Source organism: Melanotaenia boesemani, chromosome 19 (assembly GCF_017639745.1).
Source record: "Melanotaenia boesemani isolate fMelBoe1 chromosome 19, fMelBoe1.pri, whole genome shotgun sequence".
In the NCBI taxonomy this organism is placed as follows: Eukaryota; Metazoa; Chordata; class Actinopteri; order Atheriniformes; family Melanotaeniidae; genus Melanotaenia; species Melanotaenia boesemani.
In genome coordinates, this window is record NC_055700.1 from 27,509,506 (window position 1) to 27,534,951 (window position 25,446).

Consider the following 25,446-nt stretch of genomic DNA (forward strand, 5'->3'; position numbering starts at 1 on the left):
TGAAGGTTTTCCTCCCTGGTTCTGATTCTGATGGAGGTTTTACTTCCTGGCTCAATAAATATCAATAAACAATTAAGACATATGTGCAAATGTTTTCCTTTGTGCAAAATCTATGCATGTTTAAACTGGAAATGTGCCTGAATAATCTGCACAGTGCAAAACAGCTGATTCCTGTTGCGCATTTCATATAATAAAATACTTCTTTGTTACACTATTTAGATTTTTCCAGACTTAAGGAAACATTGATTTTTATCAGTGCATGCATCTACTTCATCAGCTGCACCTGTTCAACTATTTGTAAATATCTGATCAGCAAATCACAGGCAGCATGTAGTCAAGGTGAAGACGACTTGCTGAGGTTCAAACTGAGCATCAGAATGAGGAAGAAAAGATGGTTGATGGTGGAGAATGGCCAGACTGGCTTGAGATGATAGAAAGGCAGCAGGAAGTCCAATAAACATTTATCGACATCACAAACTGCTAACCTGCTCCAGAGCAGGTTATGTTCTGGATAAGGATCAGCGAGTAGAAAAGCGCCACCTCCTGACCAATCAGATCTCATGAAAACTGGCCTGCCCATTTTCAGAAGATCCCGTTGACGTTGGTGCACGGATAGTGAGAGGAGCGCTTAGGAGAGAAAGAGTCTTTAGGGACAGATCCAACCCGTTGGACTTTCCTGATGACTTACTGTACCAAAGGTACAGATTTTCAACAAATGGCCTGAGATACATGTCAGCTGTTGGAGCCGTCTGTAGCAAACGTGACCCATCGTGGTCAGACTCTTACTGTCCCGCAGACAGTGCGCATCGCAGATGAACTGTACTCCTTTCATCCAAACAACAGATGCAGTAATAAAGCCTCGTCACTCTGAATTATGTTTTTATATTTGTTCTTTACTTGCTCCCAAGTCCTTTTAGCTCCACTGGGGTTGCTTCTGAATGGGGGTTAATAATGGTGATAATTCTTTTTCACATATGACATACGTACAGAAGGATTGAGTTATGGAAAGCACAACTATTAATGCATTCATGGTGGAGGAATTGATATTCCAACATACAACGCGCTCACATGGGGGCGAATCCTTCAAAGAACGGGGAAATATGACGTAAATAAAGCATTCCCAAAATGTTTGTGCTGTAATACAGTGCTCTGAGTGCTTTCAGTTTATATTGTCCAAGTAATTCATATTGGATAATCTGACGAATTTACACATTAACGGATTCCGCAGTTTTCTGCCAGCATCCTGGCTTTTGCTGCAGCAACAGTGATACTTTTAGCCTGAATTATATTTTTAAATTCTTCATATTTTTTAATAATAGTCTGCTCCTCCATGGTAAAATACACAGGGTTTGTCCATGTTTGCGATTGGTCAGAACCTCCAAAAAACTCAAAAATCCGGGGTATGTACAGGCCTCTGGATGAAGACAGAGAGGACCTCTAGAGTGTCACCACACGAGGACGGGACCCTGATGTGGACAGGGTTGGATGGTCAGAGACCAACATGTCTTAAATGCACTGGTAGATGCGAGATTATCCTCTGGACTAAAAAAAAGCCCACTCATCAACATTATTTATCAAGTTGGGACTTTGTCTCAGTTTATCTGCAGACAGACTCTGACTGGTTTGTTTCACTTATGAGATTAAAATGGACGTCCTCACCGAATTAACCGTCAGATCTGAGCGAGTCATCCATGATCCCCCGGCTGATCACTCGGTTTAAATGGAGTGAAAACTCCACCCACCTGGCCGCCACCAGGTCACCCGGACAGTAAATGGTACGTACCCACTGTATACAAATTTCCCTGAGGGCTCTCCGAAGGGATTAATAAAGTATTTCTATTCTATTCTATTCTATTCTATTCTATTCTATTCTATTCTACACAGGCTTGTTATGGTGTGTGTGTGTGTGTGTGTGTGTGTGTGTGTGTGTGTGTGTGTGTGTGTGTGTGTGTGTGTACACAGGCCTGCAGAGAGGCGACTGCATCCATTCATTGCTCTGGTGATCTGTTGTGTCTGGATCTGTCCTGCATTTGTTTCAGCATGCAGACGTGAGGGTGTTTCATATGCAGATCTGTGTGAAAGCGTATCTATGTTTTGGACGTGTAAGATGGCTCGATGCTGTGTTTTCTATCTCATGTGATTTTTTTGTTGAACGGAGCTCATGGTTTAATAGCTTTAAAAATCTGTAAAGCATGTTGTGCTACATTTTATTGTATTAAAAATACTTAAATAAAGTTTGACTGATTGAATATTTTTTTTTCATATTCAATAAAAGAACATCATGTTCCTGGCCCCAGAATATTTAGTGCTCCATTCATGGTTCAGATGCTTTTTTCTGTTTATCACCTTGTTAGAAAACATACATACACACATATACATCACCAAATATGATCATATAAATATAAAAAATGTCTACATTAGAAGTAATTTACATTGATTCCACTAAAATCTTAATATGTGGTGAACTTGTCAGGGACAGGCGTGGGTTAAGGTAAATTAATAGATAAAGATAAGTGTTTGGGCTCCGGTCCAGGTCCAGCATTCACCCAGTTCTTCTCGGTTGTGACTGCAGTGCCCTGCAGAGTGACAGGAAGCACCACAGGCTGTCTTCTGTGGCATTACACGATCCAATAGACACACCTGTACGCGCATCGCTGGCTGGCCTTCTTCCTCCTCCTCCTCCTCCTCCTCCTCCGTCACCATCTTTTCCTCCCATAGAAGCTTCATAACGTCACGCCTACTTTTCGGGTATTGTGATGTCGTCTCGCGAGAAGAGAGTAAAGCCAGGCATTTGTTGAAATCTCACGATACTTCTTTCTGCTGGAGCCCACCCTTCTCTGATGCTGTCTGCAGTGTGTATAATAGCAGCGAGGGAACCGCTGGGATTCTAGGAGGAGCCGCGACAAGGTCGACAGCAGCATCCTGGTTTGACCATCACAAAGATCGGAGGCGGACCGTCCTAACTCCGAGAGAGCGAAGGTTACGGGGAGGATTTGGATTTACTGGCGCGGAGAGAGAAGAGAAAACTTGTGTAGTTGCGTGTCCTGGTGAAGCTAACGGGCTATCTCTCCGCAGCGCCGCTCTCCGCTCGCCACCCCTCTCCTGTCCTCACCAGGCGGAGCAGCTCGCTTTCCCCTCAACTAGCAGACTGCTTCGCGGCTGTCACGTGGCGCCTCCCCGGCTTCCACACTTTCTTCTCTGACTTTTCTGCATTTTGTCCACGCTGTTGTTAGTCACTGAGCTATGTCGGAGCCACCCTCCGCGCCTCCCGCCCCGGCAGAGACCGCCGCCACGGAATATGATTTTTTAGCGCCGGATGCGGGGCAGAGGCCGCTCGGTCCGACGCCCAGCCAGAGCCGGTTCCAGGTGGACCTTGTGGCTGAAACTGCCGGTGCCTCTGATGACAAATCTCCAAGCTCAGAGAACTCCGCTGCGGTGCCGGATGGTTCGGGTACCGATTCCGGGGCGGGCGCAGAGGAAGCCAAAGGCCGGTTTCGGGTGGTGAACTTCGCGGATCCGAGCGGGTCGGGGAGCGCGGCCTCTCCCGAGGCAGCGCCGCCGGAGGGAATACAGAACGGCGACACGGTGATGAGCGAGACCAGCCTGCATTCATCCACGGGGGGCCAGCATCACTATCACTATGACACCCACACCAACACCTACTACCTGAGGACTTTCGGTCACAACACCATCGATGCCGTGCCCAACATTGATTTCTACCGGCAGACAGCAGCGCCGCTGGGGGAGAAACTCATCAGACCCACCCTGTCTGAGCTCCACGACGAGCTGGACAAGGTAAGCCACCCCCCATCAGTCCAGCACATGTGATGTTTACATGCTGACAATCTGATTAGCAGATTGTTTCCAGCTGTTTCTTATAGTCTGTTGGAGGTTTGGGTCTCAGCTTGCTAATAGTTTCTATGATAATTTAACATTAAAAGAACAAATCATTCGTACGGTTGAACTTTTATCTTCACTGGGTCAGGTTGGCAGAAACTAGTCTAGAAACTCAACTCTAAAAAATTTGCACCACCAGTTCACCGTAAAGTCATCTCAAGGCACTTTTACAGACTAAGTCCAATTTAAAAACCAACCAAGCTAAGGAAACCACCGGATCAATCAAATCCTCCATCTCATTCAATCCTCCATCCTGAGCTGCAAGAGGAGACAGTGGAGAGGGAAAACCTCCATTAGATCCAGGACCAGGAAGGAAAACCTCCATCTCAACCAGAACCAGGAAGGATGGCCATCTTCCTTGACCGGTTCGGGGTGTAGAGCACAGGAAAGAGGGGTCAACCAACAGCATGACTCTAATCCAAGGATTCCTGCTGAGAAAGAAGAGACACAAATGAATGAACAACGTCAGATATTTTTACATGGAGAGTAAAGTGAGTAGAGAGGAGCCCAGTGCATCATGGAACGTCCAGGAAGGTTTGAGGTCTAAACCTAAAGTGCTCTGTTGGGAAATTCTTGGTCTAAAATGAGCTGTTGTCTCTTTTTTTTAAGTTTATTCTCCAAATGATCAACATTTTTCTTCAAGAAGTTGAGATAATTAGTAAAACAAGAAAACAAAATGCTTCAGTTTTGAGGAATTTTCTTTTTTTTCCAGCCAGTTTGACTAGATGCCAAAAAAAGTTTGTAGAGTGGAACAAAAAGTTGAGTTGCTGCTTTAAACCTTTGAACAGACTGTCATCAGGTCAGAAACGCGACAGGACATGAGGAAGTGTTTTTCTGCTCTGAGAAAGACTGCACATGCAAACAGTTCAGAAGTAAGAATCATGTCCTTCAGTGTAGAATTACAGGGTTTGTTCAAAGCCGTTAAACTGGGTCTCAGTTGTCACAAAAGAGCTCTGTTACATAAAACTGGATGTCAAGATTTGAGAAGTAGTTTTACATGTAGTTTTTAACACAGTTATGTTTTGAATTTCTGTTTGAATGGATATTATGTTTACATTTTTTGTCCCATTTGAATAATCAACATTGTGTGTGGTTGCTAACGTCAGCATGCGCTGCTCAGAGACCGGTTGCCTGAGATCCCACTGGTTTCCAGTACCAAACCTTCAATACATGCAAAGTTTCCTCTGTGGAATAACCATGATGATGATGATGTTCTTTATCATCATCATTATTAAGCGATGTAGTCAGTTTCTTACAGCACTACTTACAAAGTTGTGTCTCTGTGTTAAATGTTAAATAATACAATCAAAATAAATCAATGATCAATGATTTCCCAGTTACTTTTCCAGCCTTTTGTTGCTCCAACTTTTCCCACATGTGTTGCTGCATCAGATTCACTATCAGCTCATATTTTCCATCACATGGTGAAATGTCTCCGTTTCATCATCTGATGTGTTGATTTCTGTTTTTATTGACTTTTACACATTCATAGATGCATGCGTGTTCGTCATCTGTAAACTTGGATGTGAGGGAGGAAGTCTGGGAAATGTCAGGATCCGGAAGGATTGGGCAACAAAGTTCCCGTTTTGGTTTGGGAAAATCTAACCAGTGTGGTTCTGTGGTGGCCTGCACCAGTCCCACTGCAGTTGCACAATTTGTTATTTCGAGTGTGACAGCAACAGCGATCTGCGTAGGAATGTAGATCCACAGGCGTCTCACGTGTGTCCAGTATGTCCAACATGTCCAGGACCTGGTTGTCCAGTAACAGCAGGAGGAGGACGTCAGTCCAAGGTGGGACGCAGACCTTCTGAAGGGCGAGCTCTCCGTCCTGTCCCTGGTCCGTGAAGAACTCCGTGTTCAGCCATGAAGTGGTTGGTGATGAAAAGCTGCTCCCGTCTGAAGGTTGTGTAGCAGAGAGGGTTCCATTGTGTCCCGAACCGAGTACGTGGGCTGTTAATGGCAAATATGTGGTTGAGTAACAGGAGGCAAGTTTCATCACCACAGAATTAGTGCAGATTTAATTATCTGCTGCTTGGCTGCAGTTCGTACAGGCAGCTCCGTCTGCTTTTGACTTTGAACTTGGTTTGAAGGTCATGCTGACCCCGGTGTTTCCATCATATCACGTCTTACAGTACAGCGTTTTCCTCTCTGCACGGCAATGGAATTTCCACTCTGCTTATTGATCTCTGCTCGTCAATGTTTTTAACATCAATCAGTGCCTGATTGAGTGGACTGTTGGGGGTGGAAGAAGATGGTTGAGGTGGTTTGTGTAACTGTTGGGAGCAGCGATGCTGAGCTCCACTTATATCCAGCAGGTGTGTTTTCTGGGACAGTTGTTGTCAGCAGCAGGTCCAGGCGGGGAAGTGGCCGTCCTGCTGGTTTGGGCTCCCGGTCAGATGGCTGGAGCCACAACAGCAACGTGCTTTAGGCCCATATTGACAAACTAGAAGGGAAACGGTGACAGAGCAGATTTATTCAGTCTGGAGCAGCCAAGCATAAACACTGTGCTTCAGTATTGATGTCGCCCTCAGTGTGACTGTAGTGTAGCAGCTCCACCCGGTCTAACAAGGCCAGGGCGTGGTTCAGGTCCGGAATCTGGGATCTGCTGTAACACCATTAACGCCATTTTTTTTTATCCAATGTAACTTTCACCTTTTATTTCTTTTTCTTATTAATTTTATGGTATTTATTCACTTTTGTTGGTTTTAATGTTTTATCAATTAATATAATTTTTAACTATTTTCCAGTTTTAATTATATTCCAGTCTTTTTCTTTTTATTTTCTTGTTAATATAAAGTAATTTTCTCATTTTACGTGAAAGTTGAACCAAATTCAAACCAGAGTAATTTTATTAGTTTATCATGTCAAATCCGTGACTGCTGATAACAAAAAGAAGTCAGTTTATTGGGGTTTAATTAGAATTAAAATCCAAAATGTCATTAAAATTTAATTAATTGATGACCAAATGTTTAAAATAATTGTTTGTAACAGTCCTGCTCCAAATTGTGTTTTCTTTTTTTTGTTTTAAACAGAAATGATTCCCCTTATGTTTCTTAAATTGCTTTGGTTATGGTTCTACCTCATCTTCCTCCTTCATGAATATGCTAATGTGACCCCGCCCATATCTCTGCCCACCAAGAGCAGACACAGCCTTTGTGTTTTAACTAGCCAGTAATCAATATCAAGCTTCTTACCCACAGTTTCCACCGTGTGCACCGCGGTTTCGTACCGGCCTCCATGGCGGGTCGGGTGTGTCGGATGCGGAGCGTCCGTGAAGGCAGTCCGCCTGGCTGGAGCCGCAAGATCACAAAGTCATGGCAGAATAGCAGCATCTTGAAATTCAACACCTCCAGGAAAAACGTCACGCTGTCCATGATGAAAAAAAGACCCAGACTGTTAATGACATAAACTTTACCTGGTTCAGCAGCGCAAATCTGCAGGAGGGCTTTTATTTTGAAAATAACCGGAAGCTTTTACACTGCCTGTGTCTGATTTCCTGGCTGGCCCTCTCCGAACTGGTGAGCTTGACACATTCTGGGTGCGTGTCAAAAATAGACTCAGCGCGTATGTTTTGCAGAGAGCCGCGACAAGGCGCCTCTGGGACGCTTCTGACATGCGCCGCGGCGCCTGGTGGGAATCGAACCGTTGACTAAAACGGCCACGAATAGCTGCGGCGGCCGCTGTGCAGCCGGAACGCAGTGCACCCGGTGGATATTGGCCTTTACATTTATACAGTGATTGTATCTTCAGCAAAGCTCTGGATTAAACATTTTTTAAATAAATAAAAAGCAAACTAAAAAAAGCCAAAATAAAATAGAAAGCAATTTTCCAGAATAGGAAGGAATTATTTAAATAATTTTAAATGGCTTAAATTTCATGTTTTTGTCTCACGTTGAAATGATCCGCCCTGCCCCACCCAGCAGCTTGTAGCTGTGGGGAATTAAATAGAAATATTATTACATGTCATTGTTGGAATAGTTAATGCTCCAGATGACTTTGCTGTAAACATGCTGGGACGGAGGAATTTCTTTCATTACTCAGGCAGCTTCACGCTGAGATATATTTGGTCTCGGAGGCTTGTAGGCATGTTGTATATTTTTGCACAGATTCTCATAAGATCACACCTTCAGCAGCCACCCAACCTGCCTGCTTGCCTCACGAACATGCGGCTCTGCACACAAACAGGACATTTTTCTTCCTGTAGCTGCACTTCTGTGCTCCAACCTCAAACAAACAGCTGGTTTTCATGCAGACTGATGAAGTTTCATGTAGGAGCTGAAGGAAATCTAAGGAGCCTTAAAAGTCCAAGACCAGATTTTTGATCCATGTTTTGCAGCTTCATGCCATAGTAAACCATAAATTGACAAAAACTTTTTTTTTCCTTTTTATTTTTTTACATTTTGTTAATTTTCTTATTGGGTTTGGCTTTAATGGGTTACCTGGATTTAACTGCACATAATGGACTTTTGCAATCCGCTGTATGTTCTGAAATTTCTGACCCCCTTTCTGTCTGGACCTGGTCCCAGAAAGCCTTTTAGTTTGGAGCTGTTAGTTAGAGGTGTGTACTCGGCTCTATTAGGTGTATTTCTGGTGGTTGTTGGACTATTACAATCTTGTTTACAGAGACTTGTTTGTCCAGGGTGTTTGTCCAGTAATTGCTCAGGAGGTTTATGAGAAAATTATGTTGGCAGCAGTTTGGTTGTAGCCGGGTCCAGCTGTGCTTTCCTCTACAGTACCATCTCTGTTTGAGTTTCACCTTCTCTTATTCTTCCACCCTGCTTTCTTTGTGCAGATGGTACAGACTGTACACAGAAACAGGAAGGAAAAGGGACCCTGGGCTTTCTGGTGTGGCCTTTTGTGTTGCAGTTGTTTTAACACCCACATGGAGGCCGTTTGCCAGCAGGTTTTAAACCTCCATCCCTGGGAAAGTGTGCCTTTTGTCTGCGGGCGACTCAGCTCTCGGCTTCCTTCTTATTCCCAGATTTAAGTGCGTCACATAGAGCTCGGTGTCAGAAATAGCTCGAGCTCAACCCCCCCTCTGAGACTCTTACATGTACAGTAATTAAACTGAGAGTACAGTCGAAAGCAGATACTCCCATTCAGCTTAGAGCAGAAAGATCCCAAACTACTGGTTTTATTTATGGAGCTCTTTATTCAGGATGGGGGTAGTCTGTTGCCACTAGAGTCAAATACCGGTTCCCGGTATCTGGAACCATCTGCAGCTTCAGACCATCTTCTGGACTGGTTCCCGGTATCTGGAACCATCTGAAGCTTCAGACAGCTTCTGGACTGGTTCCCGGTATTTGGAACCATCTGAAGCTTCAGACAGCTTCTGGACCGGTTCCCGGTATCTGGATTCTGATTATTGTTAGAGAAAGTAGAAGAAAGCATTTTTTAGTTCCAGATTTGTGATCCTACTCCTTTTGATGATTTCTGTGACTCTTTTAGCCAAAGATGTTAATAAAGTAGGTTTAAAACAAAGGACCAGTATACCTGAGCGTTCATGACCACAGTTTACCGTCTTCTGATGGATTCTCATCATGGATGTGCAGCCGACAAAGTCTCTGAGGAATGTTTCCAAATCCTTGTCCAATCTAAAGAATTAAGGCTTTTCTGGAGGGAAAGGGTCCAGCTGGGTACTAGAAGGTGGACCTGATGAAGTGAATGGAGCAAAGTTTATCCAGCTGGAAGAGAACCAGACTGTTGATGAGGACTGTAACATCAGCGTCTCTGCTCTGCACGTCTCCAGAATCCCCACAGCGGGATGATGATTGACGTCCAAACGTCAGCGAGGAGGGTGTTGATGTTTCGGCCGACACAGCTGGTCGTCTCCGCCACGTCAGCCTCCACCTCGTGGACTCTGTTTAGAGAAGTGGGCCACCATGGGAGCTTTCATTTTCAGCTGCATGCAGATGAAACAGCCTGTTCCTGTTTCTGCCTGTTTCTACACACAGACAGACATGTGGCCGCCTGTAAACATGTGCATTTTCCATGATGCTCGCTACCATTTCAGAGGAAGTTAATCAGAACTGCTGTCACAAACATCTTGGACTTGTTCCAGCCAGCCGCTTCCTTAGGAAGGACATGCACGTAGCAGCAGCTCTGTAGACCGCTGGTATGTGAAGTAGAGACAGAAGCTGTCTTTGTTGAGGTGTCCTCAGCTGAAGGTGAATAACCAAGAGCTGAAATGCCGGTTTTCTTCTTGGTTTATTGAAGGAAACTGGAGACAAGTAGCAGGAGGTTCAGATTTAACCCTTAAATCTCCACCAGATCTCTGAAGCCCTCGAGTGCCACGATCCACAATGATCCATGATAGCAGCATTATTTATCACATTTCATCATAAAAACATCACCATCACTACTATGTTGCTAAGATACCTCTATTTAGACCTGGACATGATGATGAAGCCACTTCCTGTCAGACTTTCCACCAATCAGAGAGCTTAGATTGACGGTAACGTCCAATCAGGAGCAGCCAAAGATCAACCAGTGAGCAGAAAGTTCTATGTGTGTGTGAAGAGAAGAAAAATAATGCTCCTCTATGGCTGGAATAAAGCCAAGAAGACGTTTCTGATGCACGGTGGCGCCACCAAGCAGCTGAGCTGGAGTTGGTTTAGTGAGGATAGCAGGTAAATAGTAGCAGGAATAACTGGAAATGAGGAAAAAGTGGAAACATGGAAATAATTAATTTAATAATTAATGCTAATATTTTTTCTCCTGAAAGCCAAGACTTGAGAGAACGATGAGATGAGAAAAGGTTTGGTCACTGTTGGTCTGTGTGTTATTTCTACAAAGTTCTGTTAGTAATAAATTCTGCTTTCTTCTTCTGGTCGACCTTTATGCTGCTATATCTATTCATACATTCATTTTACGTCATTTTACCTCAGAATCTGACAACTGAGAAACATCATGTCTGATGCTGACTGGTTTATACTGATATAAAAGTTTCAGCTGCTACAGACTGGTTTATACTGGGATTAGAAGCTCCAGCTGCTACAGACTGGTTTATACTGGGATTAGAAGCTCCAGCTGCTACAGACTGGTTTATGAGCCAGCTGTGTAGCACGTGGTTTGGTGAAATGCTGAACGGTCCATCTGCTGGTCAGGCTGCAGGATGCGGAGGGAAACCGACAATCAAGGTCATCTCTGAGAAAAGAGAGATCAGAGGATGGAAAATTCTAATCCACTTTTTTATCCAGCTAATCTCCCGGTGTTCCTGAAGTTTTTAGAGATATCAGGAAAGGAGATAAAGTGTATTTCAAGGACGTTCAGCCTGAAACAAAGCCTCACTCTGTCCGGAGGGGCCTCACTCATCACCTCTTTCACGCTCCCGTCGTAATCCGACACAATTCCAAAACAAGAATCCCTGCAGTGTGTACTCCAGCCATTCTGGCTCCATCAACGGGACCCACTGGGCTGCAGGGAATCCAACTCTGGGAGAGTTTCAGCAGTAGTAAAAGAATAATGACCTGAGTGGTGGGAGGTTTTTCCAAACAATGGGGAGATGTCGGAGGCGGCGGATATCTAATCGCTTCAGTCGGTCACCGACAGAGCTGTGCCGGGGGATGGCAGGGGACGGCCAGTCTGAGAACCCCTCAGCATCAGCTGGGCTCAAAAGATGCTGACAATGCAGCGTAAATTAATCCAAGGTTCAGACTCAGATATTAGATGTGATTACCACGAAGGATTGACAAGAAACCCTGAAAACATTCTGCAGCTTTCAGGATAAATTCAATTCATTCAGTTCCTGCTGCAGAGAGGATTCTGCTCGTCTCTTCTAAAGATTCCTTCATCTGGTTGGCTGATTTAAACCCTTCCTGAAAGTCAACATTAGGGCTGCAGGATATCAGGAAAACACACGATATGCGATAGCACTGTTGAAAGTTGCGATGACGATATGACCTACGATAAATGAAATAAAGCTGCTGCTTTGAAGTACGGAGCTCTTCTGGCAAAACTAATGGGCAAGACACACAGGAGGCGACGTCGCTCCTTCTCCATAATTTCCTCTGGAACCTGCGTATTGAGGCGAAAATCACTGCCCTCCTCCAGCCAAGCGGCAGGCAACGTTCGTGCATGTGAAATGTTGCGCTCGTTCACGTAGACGTGCACATGGGGGCTTGCGATGCGACACAAGAAAATAGAAAAATGTTAATTTTTGTCGTCTCGTGGCATTACAACCAACCAGTGAGGGGCTTTATTTACTAGCCAATGAGAGCAGGCTAGACAGCACAGTCTGCAAACACTTCAACATGGAGGATCAGATCATTTTAATTGTGTCTGACTTTCCCAGACTTTACGATACTTCACAAAAAGATTATAGAGATGTAAATAAAAAGGCAGCTGTGTGGTGCCAGGGTGAATCCGCCCGAACGTAGGTTCTGGATTTATCTGGATTAGCCTTGAGGTCCGCCATCAAATGATGAAGTTCACCATGCTGTTTCCTTGTTTGTAAACTGGGTTTTCTTTCTGTTTTATACAGTAAAGTAAACGGCAAGATTTGTCAGTTCGTGCAACATCTTCTGACTCTTCATCCTTCATCGGTCATGGACTGGTTTGAAAATGTTAAAATTCCCTCCAATATCATAACCAATCAAATTTCTTGGAGAAAAGTGATGGGAGAGCGCGATGCACGGCACTGCCGCCGTCGCTGCTGTTTGTCGTGTCCCGTGTGTTTGGTTTCACGAGGGTGGCGATGAGTTTCACCTGCCGCTGTCGTTGGTTGCCTCCCATGTTTCTTGCCGACAATACACAAAGATGTCTGCTGAACTTTGTAGGTTTTGCTATAATAATGCTAGCAGAGTGTTTTAGCTAATGCTACATTTTTGTAACTCTTCTAAGTAAATAATTTGGTCAGCAACACAAACGGATCGTGTAGGCTACGACAGTGTCCTTCAACCTAAAGACTAGCGATAAAATAGAAAATTTACCACCTTTACAAAAGTTTGAAGGTGTTTCTTTACCAAGTTTTATAAGCAGATTTGTTTTATATTCCAGTGTGGATTGGAGCTGTTTCTGTTAGATGCAGCAATGTTTTAGACAAAAATGGAAAAGATGCCCTAATCAGTAATGGCGGACCACTGTCTACTGACATCAGTCCAGATGACCACGGCGCCATCCTGTCGGCAGATAATTAGGACTCAGCACTGCAACACTCAAAACTTGGGGGGTTCGTCATTTCTTCCAGGTCCGTTGGAGGTCTCTGAACATAAAAGAAAAATTAGTTGGATCGAAACAGAACTTTGCTATCTGGCACAGCTGAAAGAAAAATAAATCAGAAGTTTGAGTTCAAGTTATCTACTGAACTAGAGATGGGCCGATACAGATACTAGCATCAGAAATACTCGCCGATCCTACCAAAAGTAAGGGGGTCGGTATCTAAACATCGTTACCACAGAAAAAAATGGCATCGGAACCTCCCTATACTGAACAAAAACAGGCCAAACATTATTTATCAGTTGGAACCATAGACTGTATATAAAAGATGGACAGAGTCTCCGTGACGTCACCTGTAGGTTTTTGAAGAGTAAAAGTGAAGCTCGTTGGGCGTTCCCATCCTGCCATCCTGGCAGCGTCACACCTGCCGTCGTTCCTGGAAAATACAAAAATGGGCAAAGAGGTGGGGCTGTTTGCGTGGGGTTGGATGATTGACATCTATCAAACTCCGAGCTGCCTGTAGCTAAGAGCTAACTGCGCCAACTCGGATCTAACATGAGCTAACCGGCTAATGAAGGTAGGTGGGCTAAAGCTAAGGCGCGCTGTTAGCCGGCTAAAAACCGCGGTTATGCTACACTCTCCCTTCTTGCCACGAATACTGGATACATGTCAATCAAAAGGACACGCCCCTAATTATGCCGAATTTCAAGATTAAATAACATCCAAACGGATGAGTTAAAAAAAATTCACCCCCCTCACAGTTGTCATGAAGGTAAACTTGACCTATTAATCCTAAAATGTTTTTGTACCAGGCTTTAAACGTGTTTATTTCTGCTGTGAAGTTGGTCTTTTTAACATGGAAGTCTGTGGGGATTGACTCTGTTTTGGAGCTCCTAGTGGATGAGGCTGAACTGTAATTTTTTGGACTTCCACTTAGGCTTCACATTTCACCTCTGCTTGGTTGGAACATTTTCTGACAACACGGAAACTCTTCTACTAAGACACTGAGTGTATTCTCCAGCTTTCAGCCGTATCACTCCGCCTCCTCTCCACTGTAGCAGCAGCACAATATACAGATGTGGAACCTCTGTTTGCCCAACACAAAAACAAATCCAAAGTAACGTCTGTCAGTAACGTTTTATCCTCGGGAAGGGTAACGATGGAAAGAGTAATTAGTTAGATTACTCGTTAGTGGAGAAAGTATCAATTTATTTTAATGCGTTACTCCCATCATTGGTTATTAGAATGAAATAATTTATAATTTATTTAAAACATTCCAGGAAATCAAGGCCTTTCCTTCTAGTCTGTCCTGTAGTTCCAGGAAGTTTATTAAAATGTTGACTTTCCGACTGTCCTGGTCCGAAGCTGACATCAGAGAAATCTGATTGCATGATTAGGTTTCCTTCCTAACGAGGTGCTTGGTGTGGGATCACAGGGTTTGTAGCAGCGAGCTCGGCTCTCGCTGCTTTGGCTCTAACAAAGCCGGCCTTTGTGCTGCTTCAGCCATGTTCAGCCACTCCGTCACCATCTGCTCGCTGCCACCGCCGGACTCCGTCCCAACCTGTCTTACCCGCCAGGAATCAGAATCCTTTAACATGTCAGAAAAATATCCAGAAAAGTCCCATTTTCACCCCTCTGACAGTGATGGAGGCAGGAGCTGAGCAGCCGGACAGATGTTCCCTGGCTTACTCTGATCCTGATGCTGCACACGGGACGACCTTCACCTCTGTTACATAATGACGTCAGCATCATCACCTGACACCACGTCCTCTAGACACCAACACCCTTTTCACCTGTGAAATATCCTGAAGTGGTTCAGAAAGCAGCAGGTCTTCAGTTTGATCTCTTTTTGTTTTTTCTTTGTTTTTATGGTGAATTTTCAGGTGTTTTCAGGTTCTACATCCTAAATGAGGGATAGAAAAGCTAAGATTCTTCTACCTGCTCCTTTTCGGACATTTTGTCCTGTTGTGTTTAAAATAAATGAAAAGAAAGAGATGTTGCAGAGACCATCTCTGTTCAGGAACCGATCACCGGCCCTTCTTCACCTTATTAATTCTGGGGGACTCACAAGTTCAGAAGCTTAACATTAAGTTTAAACCAATTAAAACCAGTAAATCAGACTGGTCCCAGGTTGTATCAGCCTGATCCCATCAGTTCTGCTCTGGCAGTGCAGTGAAGAAGATGGTACATACCTCGTGTCCTGCTTTATTGGCTGTTAGGACAGGAATCCTCTTTAATTTCCTGCTTTGTCCCACATTCCTGGGAGGACTGGTTATCTCTTGGACCAGTTCCCACACTTTTATCATGACTCAGTTGTCTCCTACTGACATGTAGTCCTGCTTCAGGTCCAGTTGGAACTTGTTTATGACTCCAGATGAGAAGTGATCTCAGGTTACACTAAACACTCAGTGAAACTGGGAGAAGAAATGTTGGATTGGGTAATAATTTTCCTCGGCACCATCAGCTGTTTCTCATCAGTGTGATGACGTACAGACTGGACACGGTGTGTGTGTGTGTGTGTGTGGTTGTGTGCAGCCAGCTCTGACATGACAACTATGCATGAAAACCACAGCTAAACCTGTTCTGCTGCTTCATGAACACAGAAAGCTAAAACACACATGTCATGTGAGCTCTGCATGTTCCTGCTTGTCTGAACACACATGAACCTGCATTTCATCCACTGGAAACTGATCAGTAGGAGCTTTAATAAGAAAGTTTGTGCCTGTAATACTGATTTGGTGGAAAATCCAGCTCAGATGTGGAAACTTGGCTCTCTTTGTGCTGGACTGTACGACCACAATTATATTTCTCACTATTTGGTGATGTTTGTTGTTCCAATCAAGCAATCAGTGTAGTGGATTGGCTAAGAACAGACTGTTCTGTTGTCATGAGAACCAAACATTGTCCGAATATAACATTTTAATGTCCATTAGGGCTGCAACAATTTGTCGACAATAAAAATAGTCAGCAACTAATTTATCTGTTTACTATTGTCGGCAACAAAAAAACAAAACAAACAAACAAAAAACTACAGAGTGAGACATCGTCTTCTTTTGCTATCTCTGCTGAGAGTTGCACATATTTAATAAAGTCCGCCGGGGGAAAAATGCGGCCGCAGAGGACGTCAAAAGTCTGGGATAACTTCATGTTAAACTTGCAAAATAAATTAATTACATGTGAGATTTGTAATGCGGAGCTTGCGTACCACGGAAGTACGACTGCAATGTTCAAACATTTAAAGAGGAGGCACGTTGGACTTACATAACCTCATGCAAGATTTCAAAGCTGAAAGTGAAATAAGATCCATTTAATAATTATGAGATACACAATCCGAATAGTCGACTAGTCATTTTAATAGTCGGTGACTAATCGAACATCAGAATAGTCACTAGTTGCAGCCCAAATGTCCATAGTATCTTGATCTTTGTTCTGAATCTGTCTTTGTCCACAGAGCTTATCAGAACCAGGTCCTTGTCTGTATGAACTGGGATAATGTTGGTTATCTCCATCCCCGTGGAGGCAGGATACATTTTCTAAGTGTAACAAGCACAGGTTGAAATCAGTTCAGATTAAGTCTGAAAATACAGGTGCTCTGCTGCAGGTCTAGCGGTGCAGCAGGGATAAAGGTCCCCCCTCAAACGGCTGCTGTGCTGCAGGTCTAGTGGTGCAGTAGTTTTCCTAATAATTCCCTTTAATGGAGCAGGGTCCAGCACATGGAGGGTTTTAAACAGCATTATAGTCTCTATATTTAATCATTTTCTAGATCAGCAAGATTTTGCAGTGATAGTTTTTTTTTTTTTTGTTTGTTTCTTTTTTTGTTTGTTTTTATTTATTTCTTCTTTAGAGCTTCTTTAGAGTTTGTTTTCAGTTTCTGTTGGTTTTAGTTTTAAGTTTATTTACAAACACACACATGAATAAACTAAAATTCACACGTGAGCCAGTACCTATCTTGCCATACAATATGTTTCATATGTTACAATTATTGCTTTAACCTGTAAAGTCCAAGACATTTTTTGCTTTTTTTTGTCATGTAAAGCAGTCTGCCATCATTTTCTCAAGTCTTGGCTTTCAGGAGAAAAAATATTGTTATTGAAACAAACACACAACAGAAACTATTTCCATGTTTCCACTTTTTCCTCATTTCCAGTTATTCCTGCTACTATTTACCTGCAATCCTCACTAAACCAACTCCAGCTCTGCTGCTTTGTGGCGCCACCGTGCATCAGAAACGTCTTCTTGGCTTTATTCCAGCCATAGAGGAGCATTATTTTTCTTCTTTTCACACACACATAGAACTTTCTGCTCACTGGTTGATCTTTGGCTGCTCCTGATTGGACGTTACCGTCAATCTAAGCTCTCTGATTGGTGGAAAGTCTGACAGGAAGTGGCTTCATCATCATGTCCAGGTCTAAATAGAGGTCTCTTAGCAACATAGTAGTGATGGTGATGTTTTTATGATGAAATGTGATGAATAATGCTGTTATCATGGATCACTGTGGATTTACCAGATAGAGTCTCTGAATAAAACTACATTTAGTGGCTGGATTGTAAACCTCCATGATGGGATAGAAATGCCTGGAAAACTTCCATAGATCACCTAAAGGGTAGCTATCCATCACAGTTTACTCCACAGACCTGAGACACTGATGATGATAGAAGGGGTGGCACTCGGGGAGATCTAGCTGAGTTTTATGGGTTAGATAAATGTTAAATTATATCTAATATATCTGAGATTTGATATATTAAAATAAATAATATTTACAGTTTTCTTGTTGCAGAAATCAGTCTTGATTCAATAATAACTTTAATATTTAAATTCTTGAACCACTTCAAGTTTTGTTCCTTTTCATCATCATCATCATCGAAAACAGATTGGGAAGCAGTGCATTAGTGGACGTGGAGCTGCAGGGTGTGAACACAACGCTGCTGGTTGATGGACGTGACCTGGTTAAACTGGTCCATCATGTCAAGCCATCCATGCACAAAATACTCCGTTTCTAATGGGAATGTTGAACTGTTTATTTAGTCTGAACAGCCACAGAACTGAACAACTCAGTTTAAGTTTAATATTTTAGTCTTTTAATTGTTTTATTGTTTTATTTTTATCTGACCTGCAGCGCAGTCATCGGTAAAAACATGAGAACTGGACATGAAAGCATCTGAGTCTGGTCAGAAATCAAATAAAATGTATGTTTTACTGGTGGTGTGTAGGCGCCGGGCACATCCGGTCCATTACTGCCACGCCAATCTAAAAATCCAGCATGTAAACGGCCGTCTGCAGTCGGGGGAAATGGATTGAACTCTGGGAACACGTCGATAAGCTTTTTATGACACCAGAACCCAGAAGTGATGACGTCGCCAGACTTGGGTCCCAGTCATTCCTGTCCTCCCATCATCAGGACAGAAATGGGAATTTTGAGACTATTGTTAATGTTTTTGTTTCAGTTTCCACAAACAGTCCAAGTGTGTCGTCATTATGCCGCCATATATCAGCTTTAACCACAGACCTGGGGGGCGGACGTCCACATTTATTTTGTTTATTTAAAAGGGATGATGCACGTTAAAATATAAATGTTAGAAAATCAGCTAATTTTCATCTGTAGTCTTTTGGCAGGTCAACAACATACAGTACATACTTTACAATAAAAAATATTAAAGTACTTGGTAAAATAAAAACAGCATATTAAAGAAAAAGACGTGTTAGGCTTGTTATTCATGAGAGCAAGTTTGCTTACTTTTAATCCATTTCCTAAGTTTTACAAACTGTACAGTTGGTACTTTCTTAATTCAGTGGGAAGACTTTTCCAGAAGTTTTCAGCCCTAACTGAGAAAAGTGTTTTCCCAAATTTTCTGCATCTTCTGGTTGCCATAGTAACCCCACCGCTGCTATCCTTCTGCTTTTACAGACTCTTAGAGTTGCTTGAGACCAGCTTGTAAACCAGTAGGACTGGTGGGAAAAGATCATGCTATGCTGCCTCTACTGTTGTCTAAAATTAGCCAGATTAAATTTAATAGTATTGATCACGTCTTTCACCTGCAGCTCCGAAACCGCCTCATTAGGAACTGGATTTACTTATTTATGGTCAAACTAATCACGTTTTTCTTCAGAAATGTGTTTCAAAAGATAATGATAATAATAAAAATGCAGTTTATTTAGGACAATCTCAATGTGCTGCAGCGCAAATCACAAACAGTTATATTAAACAAATAAAATCACAACACAGCCAATAACAGCAATTCAAGAGTTAAAAAGCCAGTTTTTTTTATCTTTTTTTAAAGGTTTCCTGAGGCTGTGGCATAAACGTTTTAGAGGAATTCTAGTCAGCAGCAAGAAAATGTAGAAAGTTTCTACAAGGGTACTACGTCCAGTCCAGTCTCCAAACCTGAACACGGTCAAGGTCCTTGGAAGACAAACCGGAGTCTATTTCTGGCTCTGAGAGGAACAAGACTCCCAGAATAGATAAATGCTCATTGTGTTTTCATTCCAACCCTCCTTGTAGTTCTTGGGCTTCCTGGGCCATGACAATATGTACTCATCACTCGGCATTGAATTAAGAAGACGGTTAAAATGAGCATAATTTAATCAGAACCACGGGGGCAGAACGTTTTCATCCGTCCAGCTGACACCGGTTCGTTCCGTCCAGCTAAAGACGGACGGGACGTGAAATGATTTGCAGACTTCCTGCAGGGCTGCAGATGCAGGAAGGAGGGTTTGGTGTACAAGCAGACCTGGTGGGGAGGCCTCCTGCAGGACCCCAGATTCCTGACTTTTAACTGCTCCAGTAACACAAGGACATGAGTCTGCAAGGTCGGCTTTAAACCACTGCTCTATTCAAGGCCTGAGGAGAAACAACCCGTTAAATTCCCACCTTTTATTAGACTGAATGCAGGAGAGGCAGCTCTTTTAACCCTAAAGTCCTTCAGTCCTCTGGGTTGCTGGTCTTCTCTCTGCAAATCCTTCATGTCTTCCATCTGGCTCTGTTGGTTTCTCCATCATAAAGATCTCCTCAGCAGTTTGAATCCACCAGTCCACAGTCGCTGGTTCTACCCTCCTCTGTCTTATTCCTTATTAAGATTTTAGCCAAATATTTATCTTTTCTGATAATCTGAAAGATCACCAAGCTACAAAACAGACATTCATAACCCAGCTTGTTCAGGGTCTTTCCACAAGTCTAGATTTCCTTGGTACAAATATTCTCAGAGAAATTATTATTATTATTATTATGTGATAACTCATTTCTCAACACTATAGATGAGTAAAATCACAAGAACACTGCCTGTAGGTCTTTAACCTTGTGTAACATTTTCATTTGATCACTTTCTGGGGACCTCCATGTCATAAATCATCAAACAGAAATATTTATTTCTGCTTCTTGTTCATAAATCAAAAATCTTCAGACCTGCTCAAAACCATTTTAAGGATTTTAACCCTTTAAATACCTGTTTACATTTTTAAATGATTGTCTAAAGTCATTATTTAAAAAACACACAACATGAATTATTTTATACATAATAAAGAGATTAGAGTCTTGGATGTGTCAAAGATCAGCTGCAGCATTGATTTGATTGGATTCATATTTTTTTTTTATGTAATATCTGATCCTTCCTCTGGGGACCTTTTAGAGGCAAAAAACGTCCCATTGACCTTCATTAAAACTACGCATTTTAGTCTTACTGTCATTTTTTAGTCGCAGCATTTCTGACATTAAAGAGACCAGACCACGGTGGCGCCACAAAGCAGCTGAGCTGGAGTTGGTTTAGTGAGGATAGCAGGTAAATAGTAGCAGGAATAACTAAATAAGGAAAAAATGGAAACATGGAAATAGTTTCTGTTGTGTGTTTGTTTGAATGCCAATATTTTTTCTTCTAAAAGCCAAGACTTGAGAGAATGATGCAGATGAGAAAAGCCTTGGTCACTGTTGATCTGTGTGTTATTTCTACAGAGTTCTGTTATTTTGAGGTTGTCGTGAAAGCATCGTGTTGACTGGGATAAACAAGGTTCAGCTCCTAGACGTGGTTTTACTATTGTAAAAATAAAAACATTGCTAAAAATGTCTCGGAGTTTAAGGGTTAATAATTGTAAATCTCTTCTTATTTAGTATTTTTGGCTATTTTGTTACACCATCATTTCTATGTTAATTTATCCACACCATGATGTCCTGCACATTATTTCTTTCCTGGTTCTGTTTCAGATCCAAAGCAGGTTTAACTCCCTCAGAGTTTTGCTTTGAATCCAGAATCAGAAGAGATTTGTTTGTTTTTCCGTCCTGACTGTGTTGTTTGTGCTTGGTAGGAGCCATTCGAAGATGGTTTTGCCAACGGAGATGAGCTGTCACCGGCCGAGGAGTCTGCAGCTAAAGAAGCAGCCGAGCCCAAAGGAGTAGTCAAGTTTGGTTGGATTAAAGGGGTTCTGGTGAGTTTCCATCACTACAAAGATTTCTGAAATCTTGTCATCTCTGGTCTTTTTCTAGATATATTTAAACTTTTCAATCCCAGTCTCCTTCAGGGTGTTGTGAAACTTTGGTTTCCTAGCTTCATCTGCAGCCTTTCGTGGCTTTTTGAGGTAGTTGCCGTGTGAGCTCCAGTTCTGTCCGTCCCAGACATCCTGATCAGGCCTCGTCCTCGCCCTATGAGCTGCAGGCCTGTTCGACATCTACAGGCATGTTGTAGATCTGCGGGCGTGTTGTTTATCTCCAGGCGTGTTGTAGATCTGCGGGCGTGTTGTTTATCTCCAGGCGTGTTGCAGATCTGCGGGCGTGTTGTTTATCTCCAGGCGTGTTGTAGATCTGCGGGCGTGTTGTTTATCTCCAGGCGTGTTGCAGATCTGCGGGCGTGTTGTTTATCTCCAGGAGTGTTGTTTATTTCCAGGCGTGTTGTAGATCTGCGGGCGTGTTGCAGATCTGCGGGCGTGTTGTTTATCTCCAGGAGTGTTGTTTATCTCCAGGCGTGTTGCAGATCTGCGAGCGTGTTGTTTATCTCCAGGAGTGTTGTTTATTTCCAGGCGTGTTGTAGATCTGCGGGCGTGTTGCAGATCTGCGGGCGTGTTGCAGATCTGCGGGCGTGTTGTAGATCTGCGGGCGTGTTGCAGATCTGCGGGTGTGTTGCAGATCTGTGGGCCTGTTGTTTATCTCCAGGCTGTTGCAGATCTGCGGGCGTGTTGTTTATCTCCAGGCGTGTTGCAGATCTGCGGGCGTGTTGTTTATCTCCAGGCGTGTTGTAGATCTGCGGGCGTGTTTCAGATCTGCGGGTGTGTTGCAGATCTGCGGGCGTGTTGTAGATCTGCGGGCGTGTTGCAGATCTGCGGGCGTGTTGTAGATCTGCGGGTGTGTTGTAGATCTGCGGGCGTGTTGCAGATCTGCGGGTGTGTTGTAGATCTGCGGGCGTGTTGTTTATCTCCAGGCATGTTGCAGATCTGCAGGCGTATTGCAGACCTGCTGGCGTGTTGATTATCTCCAGGCGTGTTGTAGAGCTGCGGGTGTGTTGTAGATCTCCAGGCGTGTTGCAGATCTGCGGGCGTGTTGTAGATCTGCGGGCGTGTTGCAGATCTGCGGGCGTGTTGTTTATCTGCGGGCGTGTTGTTTATCTCCAGGCGTGTTGCAGATCTGCGGGCGTGTTGTTTATCTCCAGGCGTGTTGTAGATCTGCGGGCGTGTTGTAGATCTGCGGGCGTGTTGCAGATCTGCGGGCGTGTTGTAGATCTGCGGGCGTGTTGCAGATCTGCGGGCGTGTTGTAGATCTGCGGGCGTGTTGCAGATCTGCGGGCGTGTTGTAGATCTGCGGGCATGTTGCAGATCTGCGGGCGTGTTGCAGATCTGCGGGCGTGTTTATCTCCAGGCGTGTTGTAGAGCTGCGGGCGTGTTTATCTCCAGGCGTGTTGTAGATCTGCGGGCATGTTGCAGAGCTGAGTGCGTGTTGTAGAGCTGCGGGTGTGTTGTAGATCTGCGGGTGTGTTGTAGATCTACGGGTGTGGTGTTTATCTCCAGGCGTGTTGTAGATCTGCGGGCATGTTGTAGATCTGCGGGCATGTTGTAGAGCTGCGGGCGTGTTGTAGATCTCCAGGCGTGTTGTAGATCTGCGGGCGTGTTGTAGATCTGCGGGCATGTTGTAGATCTGCAGGCATGTTGTAGATCTGCGGGCGTGTTGTAGAGCTGCGGGCATGTTGCAGATCTGCGGGCATGTTGCAGATCTGCGGGCGTGTTGCAGATCTGCGGGCGTGTTTATCTCCAGGCGTGTTGTAGAGCTGCGGGCGTGTTTATCTCCAGGCGTGTTGTAGATCTGCGGGCATGTTGCAGAGCTGAGTGCGTGTTGTAGAGCTGCGGGTGTGTTGTAGATCTACGGGCGTGGTGTTTATCTCCAGGCGTGTTGTAGAGCTGCGGGCATGTTGTAGAGCTGCGGGCGTGTTGTAGATCTCTAGGCGAGACGTCTCAGTGGGAGCAGAAACCCAGAGTCGGGTCTGAACTGCATCCACAGTGCTGTCAGCAGAGGATGTGATGTGCTGCTGGATTTTCTCATCACGTCTTCCTGTGACATGAGAATATCTGACTTCCTCTCTAATATAAACCTGACATTAATTTTCATGTCTCCTGGCCCTTCATGGCTTTTATCAAGAAGATGCACAGAGATCCTGAGCCGGATGGATGGATGGGGGGCGGGGGTGTAAAACTCCTGGGGTGTTTATGATGCTTTTCTGTGAGGGGAAGCGAAGCATCGGGACTTGGACCAACTCCCTAACTAACAGATCTCTGTCTCTGCAGGTCCGCTGCATGTTAAACATCTGGGGGGTGATGCTCTTCATCCGGATGACCTGGATTGTGGGTCAGGCTGGGATTGGTAAGTATCAGCTCAGAAAACCTGTCAGCTGATTTTCCTTTAAAAAGAAACAGTTAACTTCTGTTTTTAAAGTGGGAGGTTGTGTTTTAGTCGGCTGTTGCATCACAGGACGGAGAAGATGCCGTAAGACTTCTTATCCTGTTGAAGAAGCATCAGATCTTCCTGTTTTCTTCATGCTGACGCCACGCAGCAGTCAGCAGTGTTTCAGCCTTCCTGTTCTCAGCTCCTGCCTCACTTGCTCTAAGATCAGACATGATAAATGACAGATAAACATGTCAACATCAAACCACCAAAATCTTAAACACTTCCTGTTTCAGCCCATTTGTGTTCATATTGTGCATGTCTTCTGAAGCAGACTGAGGCCCACAAGGCAGTCCTGTGCGTGTCAGATCTGCAGAGAGATAAACAGAAGCAGGAAGTAAAACCCCATGAAACGGCTCAGATTGATTCCAGGAACAGAGCAGTAGTAAAAACTGATGTAGATTTCAGAACATGTTCTTGAAATCTGGACACAAATTAAATGGTGACCAAACTCAGAAGTGACTGAGTTTGGATCTGGATCCAGGGCATGTTGTTGGCAGAGGAATGCATCTTCGGACTGAAATGTTCCCCTTGTTGATCCATATGGAGATAAAATGGTGACATACTGTAGGTTTGTAGCTTGTCTTCATATTAAAACGTAAAACACAAATAAAAGTCTGAATTCAGTCTGCAAGCCTGAAACTCCAAACCTGAAAATAAGTCAGTTTAACAAGTACAAAATATTTTACACACCTACTCAAGAGCCCCCCCCACCCCACTGTCCTCTCCATCCCCTACCACACCCTGCAGGTAGCAGCCCAGGCAGGTCCCAGAACCAGCCTTGACCACTGACAGCTACACACACTTTACCCATTCACACCAACACAAGACACACACACACCTACAGCCACACATTGCAACCCACAGCCCCCAGCAGCACCACCGGCCCAGACCCCGGGTCTATATTTACTGATGGGGCGGTGTTGAGTCCTGATCCTCTGATCTGTCTCCTCTCTGATGTGAAGTATCACCCCCCTGCGACTCGTGGCTGGGTGCTGTTACTCTTCACAGCTCCAAGTGACTGGAAAGCCTCATAGAAACTTCACACCCTCACACTCTTCAGCCAACAGATTTTCTTTTCTTTTTTTTTTCTCTGCAGCTCTCTCCTGCGTGATCGTCTGCATGGCTACCGTAGTGACAAGCATTACCGGCCTCTCCACCTCGGCCATAGCCACCAACGGATTTGTCCGAGGAGGTATGCACAGTTTTCTCCTGCAGAGTCTGGAAACTGGGCGTAGTTTTCTTGAGTTTAATCCCTTCAGACCAGTTTCAGATGTTTTCCTGAGAAGAATCCAGTTTGGTCATAGTTCCCTGGTCCAAGCAGACTGGGATGATGCTCTGATGCAAGTCTGATACGTGTGGAGACAAGTTTCCTCAGCTCAGCCTGTAGCTGATGCTTCCTCAGATAAGGAGTTAAATAAATAAGCAATCATAAGATCGTTTAACGGCGGTGTTTCCAGAAACAGAAGCTGGAATTATCTCC

At 44.0% G+C, this 25,446-nt stretch overlaps 1 protein-coding gene across 2 annotated transcripts in view; it reads left to right on the forward strand.

The window, feature by feature from the left end:
* Nucleotides 1-2,870: 2,870 nt before the first annotated feature.
* Nucleotides 2,871-25,446, forward strand: part of slc12a2 (solute carrier family 12 member 2) — a 61,658-nt gene continuing 39,082 nt past the window's right edge. For both annotated transcript variants that reach the window (XM_041969868.1, XM_041969869.1), the window contains exons 1-4: nt 2,871-3,795; nt 21,347-21,466; nt 23,807-23,882; nt 25,063-25,158. In XM_041969868.1, coding sequence (XP_041825802.1) covers nt 3,244-3,795; nt 21,347-21,466; nt 23,807-23,882; nt 25,063-25,158 — 844 coding nt within the window. In that variant the 5' untranslated portion in view covers nt 2,871-3,243. The remainder of the gene's footprint in view (nt 3,796-21,346; nt 21,467-23,806; nt 23,883-25,062; nt 25,159-25,446) is intronic.